The sequence below is a fragment of the Otolemur garnettii genome, unplaced genomic scaffold, assembly GCF_000181295.1.
Source record: "Otolemur garnettii isolate 467f Iridium unplaced genomic scaffold, OtoGar3 scaffold00003, whole genome shotgun sequence".
Taxonomy (NCBI): Eukaryota; Metazoa; Chordata; class Mammalia; order Primates; family Galagidae; genus Otolemur; species Otolemur garnettii.
Window position 1 is genome coordinate 41,220,583 of NW_003852398.1, and position 12,130 is coordinate 41,232,712.

The 12,130-nt window shown below is 40.4% G+C and overlaps 1 protein-coding gene across 1 annotated transcript in view; it reads right to left on the reverse strand.

Moving 5' to 3' along the window:
• SEC24A (SEC24 homolog A, COPII coat complex component) overlaps positions 1-12,130 on the reverse strand; it is a 101,365-nt gene that overhangs the window by 69,978 nt on the left and 19,257 nt on the right. Inside the window, exons 2-3 of the mRNA XM_023514716.1 lie at positions 11,413-11,880; positions 5,121-5,294 (exon numbers count right to left, since the gene is read on the reverse strand). Of these exons, the coding sequence (XP_023370484.1) occupies positions 5,121-5,294; positions 11,413-11,880 (642 nt within the window). The remainder of the gene's footprint in view (positions 1-5,120; positions 5,295-11,412; positions 11,881-12,130) is intronic.

Below are 12,130 nucleotides of genomic sequence, written 5' to 3' on the forward strand. Positions count from 1 at the left end.
AGGTATTGTATCCCAGCTACTTGAGAGGGTGAGGCAAGTGGAGCTCTTGAGCCAAAGAGTTTGAGGTTGTTGTGAGCTATGATGACACCATGGCACTCTACCCAGGGCAACAGAGTGAGAATCTGTCTCAAAAAATCAATTAATTAAATTAAATTAATTAGAAAAACTACTTTTTCAAGTCTAGAGAACCACTAAATAAAAATTTTAACTTGCCACTAACCATGGTGGCTCAGGCCTATAATCCTAGCACTTTGGGAGGCTGAGATATGTGGATTGCTTGAGCTCATGAATTCAAGACCAGCCTGTGCAAGAACAAGATCCCAGTCTCTACTAAAAGTAGAAAAACTAGCTTGGCATTTGTGGCAGGTGCCTCTAGTCCCAGCTACTCAGGAGGCTGAGGCAAGAGGATTGCTTGAGCCCCAGAGTTTGAGGTTGCTGTGAGCTATGATGATGCCATGCTACTCCACTCAGGGCAACAGAGTGAGACTCTGTCTCAAAAAATAAATAAATAAAAAATATAAATGCAAAGACATATACATAGGGCTAAGTATTAATTTCCAGTTATTTATGAGCTCTAATTCAGGGATAGAAGAAACTAAATTCATCCCTGGTGGTCTGGTGGTTAGGGAAAAAGACAACAACAAACTGAATTCAGTGAATTGCATCAACCACTAGAATGTAACTGTAAGATCACTAACTTTAAGAGGCATATAAACACCAAGCAGAGCAGAGAAAGGGAGGGAATAAATGGTAAAGAATTACCCACTGGGTACAACAAACACTTTTCTAGTGATAGATACACGGAAAGCCCAACTTAAGCATTATACAAGGTAGCTAATGTAATGAAAACATTTGTACTTCTCTAATATTTTGAAATTAAATAAATAAACGCCAAGTAGATAAGTCTAATGGTTATCAGTACAGTCAGTAAGTTCTTTTCAATTCTCAAAACCAGTATGATATTAGCTAGCTACAAACTGACACAGTATATAATAGCAAGACTTTTACTTGGAAAAAAAAGAATTGGGCATATAGGCTGGGAACTATGGCTCCTGCCTATAATCCTAGCACTCTTGGAGGCTGAGGTAGAAATTACTTGAGGTCAGGGGTTCAAGACCAGCCTGAACAAGACCCCATTTCTACAAAAATAGAAAAAATTAGCCAGGTGTGGTAGCATGCACATATAGTCCCAGCTACTAGGGAGGCTGAGTGGAAAAATCACTGGAGCCAAGGAGTTTGAGGATATAGTGAGCTGTCATCACACCAGTGCATTCCAGGCTGGGGAACAGAACAAGACTGTCTGAAAAAAAACTAATTGGACACGTGGTGAATTCAATTTAGTTGTTTAAAATAGTAAATTATTTAGGGCAGTGCCTATGCCTCAAAGGAGTAGGGCGCCGGCCCCATGTACCAGAGGTGGTAGGTTCAAACCCAGCCCCGGCCAAAAAAAAAAAAAGTAAATTATTTATTTATTTTTGAGACAGTCTCACTCAGTGGCCCTGGAGTTGAGTCCCAGGGCATCATAGCTCAAAACAACCTCAAACTCTTGGGCTCAAGGCAATCCTCTTGCCTCAGCCTCCTGACTAGCCAGGACTACAGGTGCCTGCCACCATACCCAACTAATTTTTCTATTTTTTTTTTTTGAGACAGTGTCTCACTTTGTCGCCCTCAGTAGAGTGCTGTAGTATCATAGCTCACAGCAACCTCAAGCTCCTGGGCTCAAGCAACTCTCTTGCATCAGTTTCCCAAGTAGCTGAGACTACAGGTGCCTGCCAAAATGCCTGGCTATTTTTAGAGATGGAGTCTCCCTCTAGCTCAGGCTGGTCTCAAACCTGTGAGCTCAGGCAATCCACCTGCCTTGGCCTCTCATAGTGCTAGGATTACATTTTCTATTTTTAATAAAGACAGGGTCTTGCTTTTTGCTCAAGCTGGTCTCGAATTCGTGAAATTAAGCAATGCACCCACCTTGGCCACCCAGAGAGCTAGGATTACAGATGTGAGCCACCACTCCCGGCCTGTTATTGCTTTTTATGAAGAGAGACTAACTTGGCATTCTTGTCCAGAAGATGAAGCTTAATAATTGTTTGCATTGCTTTTTTACATATATTTTTATATATATTATACAAATATATAAATATATTTTATACAAATATAAAAATAAAATCTGGGTCTTTTTTCTTTTTTTTTTTTTTTTTGAGACAAAGCCTCGAGCTATCGCCCTGGGTAGAGTGCCGAGGCATCACAGCTCACAGCAACCTCCAACTTCTGGGCGTAAGTGATTCTCTTGCCTCAGTTTCCCAAGTAGCTGGGACTACAGGTGCCTGCCACAATACCCAGCCAGTTTTTGGTTGTAGTTGTCAGTGCTGTTTGGCAGGCCCGGGCTGGATTTGAACCTGCCAGCTCTGGTGTATATGGTCTGGTGCCTTAGCTGCTTGAGCGACAAGTGCCGAGCCAAAATCTGGGTCTTAGTTTTTGATTTGACGAGTGTGAAGAAATAACTACATTCTAATAAATCAAGTTTGATATGCTCATTTTGAAAGTAGTACTGGAAAAGTCGTTGGGGGGCTTGTATCAATGGCACTGGTTACTTTGAACAAATAAATAAAAGCTTTCTCTAGTTGCTTCCTTTATCAGAAAAAAACATTGGATACCATGGTATATTATTTCCTCTGTATTAGAGAAGAGCTTTTCTAAATGCTAAGGGAAATTTCCATAGCCATTATTCAATCAGAACAGTGGTTAACTCTCTGCCTAAGGACCATTCTGGTTTTTTTGTTTGTTTCGGTATGTGTATGTGTAACATGCATATGTAAATGATTTTCTTTGTTTCTAAACATTCATCCAAACAAAACTCACAGGTAAGCCCAGGTGTCTGCAATACCATCATTCTGAGCAATGTAAGAATAGAAAATTTTCCTGACTCAACACCTATGGCTTAATCAGCTAAGGCGCCAGCCACATACACCTGAGCTGGTGGGTTCGAATTCAGCCCGGACCCGCCGAACAATGACGGTTGCAACCAAAAAATAGCCGGTGTTGTGGTGGGCACCGGTAGTCCCAGCTACTTGGGAGGCTGAGGCAGGAGAATCACTTGAGCCCAGGAGTTGGAGGTTACTGTGAGCTGTGATGCCACAGTACTCTACCCAGGGTGACAGCTTGAGGCTCTGTCTCCAAAAAAAAAAAAAGAAAAGAAAAGAAAATTTTCCTGAAGCCATAATGTTTCAAATTAAATAGTTGCTTCTTAATTGGATAATTTAAATGGATAATTTAAAGGCAGCTATGTCATAATCTGTAGCTACATGTATAGCCACATAAATGCTAAATATTGTTTATAAAATTTCTAAAAGGATAAGCTTTATCATTAACAATAACCTCCCTATCCAGATGAGGACCAAATCCTGGTGTGTTCTAATGAGGTAAATAAATAAGACTTAATTAAATTAAGGACATTAAGGATTCCTCTAGTAAGCCATTCTTAGGCTTGACTGATAGAAATCTAATCAGATGGTTAAGCAATGTTGGCATTCAGACCTGCTGATACAAACATGTGAACAAACTTGGTAATCTAAACTATTGACCTGCATGTTTTTTCCTTACCCCAACTCATTCCTTATATGTAGGCTCAAACTTTTCAGTATTTGGATTACTGGTTGAGCAGAAGCCATAAAAAAAACCAACTTCATAATCACCAGAATATTATCCAATTGTATATTGTTTACTTTATTGTAAATAATGGTGAACAGCTGTCAATAGTTTTACATTCCATAAAATATATTTCTTTTTTTTTTGAGACAGAGCCTCAAGCTGTCACCCTGGGTAGAGTGCCATGGCTTCACTGCTCACAGCAACCTCCAACTCCTAGGCTCAAGCGAGTCTCCTGCCTCAGCCTCCCAAGTAGCTGGGACCACAGGCACCTGCCACAACGCCAGGCTATTTTTTGGTTGCAGCCATTATTGTTGTTTGGCGGGTCCGGGCTGGATTCAAACCTGCCACCTTAGATATATGTGGCTGGTGCCTTAGCCGCTTGAGCCACAGGCGCCGAACCCATAAAATATATTTCTAATGTAAGCCTTTAAAATGCCTGCATAGGGTAGGCCCAGTGGTTCACTCCTGTAACCCTAGCACTTTAGGAGGCTGAGGTGGGAAACTACTTGAGGCTAAAATTCATGACCAGCCAGGGTAATACAGTGAGATCCCATCTGTACAAAAATATAAAATTTAGCTGGGTGTGGTGGCTTAACTGTAGTCCCAGCTTCTCAGTAGGCTGAGGCAAAGAGAATCACTAGAGCCTGGGAGTTTGAGGTTGCAGTGAGCTATGCTGATGCCCTGAACTCTAGCCTGGACAACAAAGCAAGACCCTATCTCAAACAAAACAAAATACAAAATAAACCCAAACTGCTTATATATTTGCACTATTGTATAAAAGGTTTTCATTTAGTCTCATAAGTATTTGTTAATATTTACAATAATAGTGGCAAACAAAATACTTCTTTGAGCTATCATTCTGGAACTTGAGGAGGTTGAGGCCAGGAGTTCAAGTCCAGCCTAGGTAACACAAGAAGCCTACATCTCTAACAAAAATATAAAAAATCAGCCAGGTATGGTGGTGTAGGCTAGTACTCTCAGCTATGCAGTAAGCTAAAGCTGGAGAATCACTTGAGCCCAGGAGTTTAAGATTACAGTGAACGATGACCACTATACTCCAGTTTGGGTGACAGAGCAAGATCATGTCTGGGAGTTGGGGAGGAGACAAACTTCTTCAATGGAAAAGGGTCAATATTTTGAAAGGATAGTTCTAATATCATGTCTAATATCATGAGAAAAGCAGTAATTCTCCTCTTACACCCACCTCCAAAAGGCATCTAACTTTATATAGCTATGATTTAAGAAAAAGATCTGCACAGCAACAAAAAATATGACAAAAGAATACAAAAAGAGTGGTTCCAAAATGCTAGTCAAGGCCCAGTATAAGGCAATAGAATTCCTGAGGAATTTTTTTAAGCTCTATTTCCTGAAGCCCATCCTTAACCAAAACCAAATTTTCTAAAATTCTGATAATATTCATCTTTTTACCCTAAGTCAAAACTTTAGTACCTCATTTTGCTTCTTGATTTACTTACCATCTTGGTTGGTAGCTGAATTAAATGAGGGCTGAGGTACAGCTCTATATGATGTTTTCTGGGGCATGAGACCCCTTACTAAAGGTGGGGCTCCAGCTGGAGGTGGCCCATGAGGGGCTCCTGGTTGAAAAGTGGTAGGCAGAGGTGGATTTGCTAAGGGAGGTACAGAAGAACCTACAGAAAATTGGTTTTTAACATGTCACTTAAGAACTTAAAAGCTAAAAACAGTCTTCTATCAAAGCTGAGTAACTTCCAAATTTACATTTTCATTATAATCACAACAAATTACCAGAAACATGTTAACTTCTTAAATTTATGACTTTTAAAATCTATACATCTGGGTGGCGCCTGTGGCTCAAAGGAGTAAGGCGCAGGCCCCACATGCCAGAGGTAGTGGGTTCAAACCCAGCCCCGGCCAAAAACTGCAAAAATAAATAAATAAAATCTATATGTCTATTTTTAAAATTTCCAACTATCTACTAAACATGCTTCTACCTGTCAATGATTAAAGCAGAGTAAATACAAAATTAGCATGAAATCACATCTGGAGTAGTTACAATGTCCTCTTCATTGATTAACTGATCAGAGATTCAATAGGCCATGTGAAATATCCAGTAGAAATCAACATGAATAAAAAGGTATCAATTTTATTTCATTAATTTTGTAATAGTTTGTTAACTATGTTTATTAATACAGTTTGCTCAATGAATTATCAAGTTTAGAGTAAAAATACAGAGTATTGTGGTTATTCTAAATTTTCCTAGGTTTATTTTATTTTGCTTTGTTTTACTGGGGTATAACCTGTTAAAAATGAGATTGGCACTCTGGGAGGCTGAGGTGGATGGACTGCTTTGTGCTCAGGGGTTCGAGACCAGCCTGAGAAAAAGTGAGACCCTCATCTCTACTAAAAACAGAAAAACTAGCCACACATGGTGGCAGACACTTGTAGTACCAGCCACTTGGGAGGCTAAGGCAAGAGCTGAAGAGTTGCTATGATGACATCACGGAACTCAACCCCAAGGCAACAGAGTTAGACTCTGTCTCAAAAAAAAAAAAAAGAAAGAGAGAGATTATAGATCTGTACACTGTATAATATCTGCCTAATAATAGTTAAATCTAGGCTCGGCGCCTGTGGCTCAAGTGGCTAAGGCACCAGCCACGTATACCCAAGGTGGCGGGTTTGAATCCAGCCTGGGCCTGCCAAACAACAATGACAGCTGCAACCAAAAAATACCCGGGCGTTGTGGTGGGCACCTGTGGTCCCAGCTACTTGGGAGGCTGAGGCAGGAGACTCGCTTGAGCCCAGGAATTGGAGGTTGCTGTGAGCTGAAATGCCATGGCACTCTACCTAGGGAACAGCTTGAGGCTCCTGTCTCAAAAAAAAAAAAAAAAAGTTAAATCTAGTTTACCTTCTAGAATGGCTTAAATATATAATAAGAACATTCCCTAGGCTTAAAAATCAGAAATTGATCTTTAGTTTATATATATATACATTATAAAACAATGTTGAAAGTTTACCATGAAGGTAAACTAAGAATAACATGGTATTTGTCCTTGTATCTAACAAGCATTTCACTGTCCTAATTTCCCAATTTTTCTATCTGGACAGTAAGTTCTAACCAGTGTAAAAACATGATCAGCTACTCATAGGGAAATTCTTCTATGTGATATCAAATTTTAAAGCCCCCAGTCACTTGTTCTTTCAAGTTAACCACATTACTTCTGCATTCTAATAAGGGGAGGAACAAAGTCTACAAAACAGATAAAACACCATAGATAAGTGTGTGCTTTTATTATTCTTTCCAAGACCTTTTTTATTTTTCTATTACTTTGTCACACTCTACAGTAGGGTGCCATGGCATCATCATAGCTCATAGCCAAAACCTTTCTTAAATATCCGAATTTATAGTAAAATAGGTAATAAATTTTACTTATAGCATATAGTTAACCCTGTATTTTATAAAATGAAAGGAATAAATATATCCAAATAGTACTGAAACATTTTGAAAAATTTCCTATTAAATTCTCCAGTACCAAATTGAAAAATTATTATTATTAGTGAACTTTATAGCTCTTAACAAGACAAATCAGTGCCTTGTTGATAAAAAGTGAAGGCAAAGATTACTGCCCTATAACCTCCTTATCAAGAGGCACTCACACGGATCTATTGCAATACAGACAAGCAAAAGAACAAAAGGGCAAAGTGCATTACCAACTCAGCATGAACAAGAATGCACAGTATGTATGTATTATACATCTGACCACAAAGACGTTATAAGCTAATGTTTAACAGAATACAAGTTTAGAGATTTTTCACAGTTTTTAGAATATTTTTGAATCCAGATCATTATACATTTCATAAAAGACATTAGTTTTTCAAGTTGAATAATCCTTATTTATTATATAAATAGCTAGAATTTCAGAATTCATCTTCTCAGATCCCTAAAGCTAATTCATGTAAGGATGCTAAAAGATGGCCTATTAGAAAAAAAAATTTCAGAAAATTTAATATGTGGACAAGAAACTTGATATAACTTTAATACTCATAGTTTTCATATCAGAATATCAGGTACCTATTAGCTATTACAGATTGAAAAACCAGAAGTAAAATTACCCACTGAGCTATGGGTACTGCCAGAACCACTACTCTTTTTTTTCTTTTTTTTTTGAGACAGAGCCTCAAGATGTCACCCTTGGTAGAGTGCTATGGCATCACAGCTCACAGCAACCTCCAACACCTGGGCTCAAGTGAGTCTCCTGCCTCAGCCTCCCAAGTAGCTGGGACTACAGGCACCCGCCACAATGCCTGGCTATTTTTTGGTTGCAGCCATCATTATTGTTTGGCAGGCCGGGCTGGATTCGAACCCGTCAGCTCAGGTGTATGTGGCTGGCACCTTAGCCACTTGAGCCACAAAGCCAGAACCACTACTCTTAAGCAGTTTTTAAAAGTACAACTTTGGCCCAGCACGGTGCCTCATGCTAGTCATCCTAACACTTGGGAGGCTGAGGTGGGTGGATTGCTCAAGCTCAAGAGTCCTAGACCAAACTGAGCAAGAGCAAGAACAGAAAATAACTAGCTGGGTGTTGTAGCTAGGGCCTTAGTCCCAGTTACTCAGGTGACTGAGGCAAGAGGATTGCTCAAACTCAGGAGCGTGAGGTTGCTGTGAGCTATGACACCTGAGCCAGAGTAAGACCCCCGTCTCTAAAAATAGCCAGGTACCTATAGTTCCAGCTACTCAGGAGGCTGAGGCAACAGAATCACTTCAGCCCAAGAGTTTGAGGTTACTGTGAACTAAGATACCATGGCACTCTATCAAGGGCAACAAAGTGAGACTCTTGTCTTAAAAAAAAAAAAAAAAATTGGCTAAAGCAGTAAGGTACTAGCCACATACACCTGAGCTGGCAGGTTCAGATGCAACCAAAAAATAGCCTGGCATTGTGGTGGGTGCCTGTTGTCCCAGCTACTTGGGAGGTGGAGGCAGGAGAATCACTTGAGCCCAGGAGTTGGAGGTTGCTGTGAGATGTGATGCCAGAGCACTCTACCCAGGGCAACAGCTTGAGGATCTGTCTTAAACAAAAAAACAACAACAACAACAACAACAACAAAAAAAAAAATATATATATATATATATTTCTACAAAGAAACTAAGTTTCCACAAGTAACCTCCATTTTTACAAGATCAAAATCTATGCAACAGGACCAATGTCTGGTCAGAAACCTAGAAAAATTAAGTTTCAGCAATTAATAAGCTACAAGCCTGATGGAATATATGTCATGTATGCATACAAAAATATATGAGTAAAAAAAAAAAAAGGTAACTGGGTGGCACCTGTGGCTCAAAAGAGTAGGGCGCCAGCCCCATATGTTGGAGGTGGTGGGTTCAAACCTGGCCCCAGCTAAAAAAAAAAAAAAAGATAACTATTGATATTACTACTTCACTAAATTAATCTGTAGATCCCAATAAGGAATTTCTAATGCTTTTCTTTTCTCTTTTTTTTTAGAGACAGAGTCTGGCTTCGTCGCCCTCAGGTAGAATGCCATGGCATCACAGCTCACAGCAATCTCCAGCTCTTGGGCTTAGGTGATTCTCTTACCTCAGCCTCCCGAATAGCTGGGACTATAGGCACCTGCCACAAGGCCAAGCTATTTTTTTGTTGCAGTTTGGCCGGGGCCGGGTTTGAACCCACCACCCTCGGTATATGGGGCTGGCACCCTACTCACTGAGCCACAGAGGCCACCCTTTTACTGCTTTTCAAAGAAACACTACTAATGCTGGTAAGTGTATAGGACCCTGCTAATTTTAGTAGCAAAAAAGGGAAAGTGAAATTGTTAAGTGAATCTGCTTCTGAACCAGACAGGATCAAAAACCGAGGTTAAAAAATAAAAAGATCGGCTCGGCGCCTATAGCTCAACCGGCTAAGGCGCCAGCCACGTACACCCAAGGTGGCGGGTTCGAATCCCCAGCCCGGACCCGCCAAACAACAATGACAGCTGCAACCAAAAAATAGCCGGGCGTTGTGGCGGGCGCCTGTGGTCCCAGCTACTTGGGAGGCGGAGGCAGGAGACTCGCTTGAGCCCAGGACTTGGAGGTTGCTGTGAGCTGTAATGCCACGGCACTCTACCCAGGGGGACAGCTTGAGGCTCTGTCTCAAAAAAAAAAAAAAAATGTATATGAAAACAGCACACTGTACCCCATGATTGCATTAATGTACACAGTTATGCTATAAGAAATAAAGGAAATTTGAATAAAAATAAATAAATAAATAAATAATAAAAAGATCAGCCAGGCATGATGGTTCACACTTCTAATTCTAGCAACTTTGAGAGGCCAAGGTGAGAGGACTGCTTGAAACCAGGAGTTTAAGATCAGCATAGGTAACATAACAAGACCCTACTTCTAAAAAAACTTAGCCAGGTGTGGTGGTATGTGCCCAGACTTCTAGCTACTTGGGAAGCTGAGCAGAAAGGATTGAGTCCAGGAGTTGGAGGCAGCAGTGAGCTTATGATTATGCCACTGCACTCCAGTCTGGATGAGAGAGGAAGACTGTCTAAAAGGAAAAAAAATCTATCCATTCTATGGAGTTACTGAGTACAACTGTGGTTGGAACACTCCTTGCTCCAAAAGCATCATGTTTTGACCTGTTCCTTCAATATCCTACACAGTTTATGGGCCAAAAAAAGTCATGCCAAAAAGAACTCAAATGTCAGATCAAGACCAAATAGAGAATAGATTCATCTAACTTACTTAGCTGTTCATTAAAGTAAAGGCCAGTCCCTAAGTAAAAGGTTCTGCATACATATCCTACTCCCTGAAATATGATTTAACTCAAAGAAAAATACAAAACACCTTCAAAGTAAAGAAGTAAAGCAGGACCAATTCATAAGTTTAAGTTATTTGAGTTAACTCAGAAGTTAGAAAAGTAATTTATACTATAAAGACTAATAGGCTCAGTGCCTGTGGCTCAAGTGACTAAGGCACCAGCTACATACACCTAAGGTGGCAGGTTCGTATCCAGCCTGGGCCCGCCAAACAACAATGATGGCTGTAATCAAAAAATGGTCAAGCGTTGTGGCAGGCACCTGTGGTCCCAGCTACTAGGGAGGCTGAGGCAGGAGACTCGGTTGAGCCCAGGAGTTGGAGGTTGCTGTGAGCTGTGATGCCATGGTACTCTACCCAGGGGGACAGCTTGAGGCTCTGTCTCAAAAAAAAAAAAAAAGACTAATAATGATTTTAAAAGTCAGGCCAGGAGAGGTGGCTCACACCCATAATCCCAGTACTCTGGGAGGCTGAGGTAGGTGTATCACTTGATCTCACAAGTTTGAGACCAGCCTAAACAAGAGAGAGACCTAGTCTCTAAAAAATAGCTGGGCGTTGTGGTGGGCGCCTATAGTCCCAGCTACTCAGGAGGCTGAGGCAAGAAAATTGCTTGAGTCTAGAAGTTTGAGGTGGCTGTGAGTTACGATATCAGGGCACTCAACTCCAGGGCAACTGAAAAAAAAAAAAAAAGCTGGGCATTCGGGCATTGTGGCAGATGCCTGTAGTCCTAGCTACTCAGGAAGCTGAGGCAAGAGAATCCCCTTGAGCCCAAGAATTTGAGGTTGCTGTAAGCTATGACACCATGGCACTCTATCCCAGGGCAACAAAGTGAGACTCTGTCTCAAAGATGATAATAATAAAATAAAAGTCAGTGGTTTTCCATATGTTTTTAAGGTTTCAAGAATTAATTCAACCATGTAAACAAGCAAAAGTTTCACATTTCTACATTTTATGCACCCCTATAGGAACACTACCTGACTTTAAGAAGCTGTTTTGAAGTGAAGGATCTCCAGAAGAAACATATTGATGATTTGTTGTTGAACTTGTACTCCCAGATACTGGTGGTTGTGATGATGCACGAGGACTATGGTTTGTCTGTGATTCTGTTGATGGATAGTTATATTGCCAATTCAAAGGTGGTGGTAGGTTGGTTCCAGGAAGAAAGCTACCAGAAGGCATTGATGCAGCAGCTGGGTTCTGAGACGCAGGTAGCGGCATTCGAGAAACGAGACCACTATGGAGCGAAGGTGTTACTAAATTAGAGGCCACAGGTGGTCTATTAAGAGTTTGCCCAGATCCCTGAGAACTGCCATAGTTAGACTGTCCAGAGGCTGGATTCAAAGTCTTTGCTGGTATTAGATGGGGGTAGGATCCTGGAAGCTGGAAATTATATCCTTGGCTCCCTGACACTTGTGAAGACATCAGTGCATTTTGAACAGGACCTTCCAATAAGAGGAGGAAAAATTAGTCTTTCAACAAAGATAGGAATATTAAAAAACATATTTTAAATATACATACTCAAAACTAAAAATATAAATAACCCAATTTAAAAATAAAGGATTTAAATATACATTCAACTGTATTTTCAAAGATGATATAGTACAAATGGCTAATAAGCACATGTGAAAACACTCAACATTATTAGTTGTTGAGATATACAAACATCATTAGTTATTAAAAAGATGTTAAATC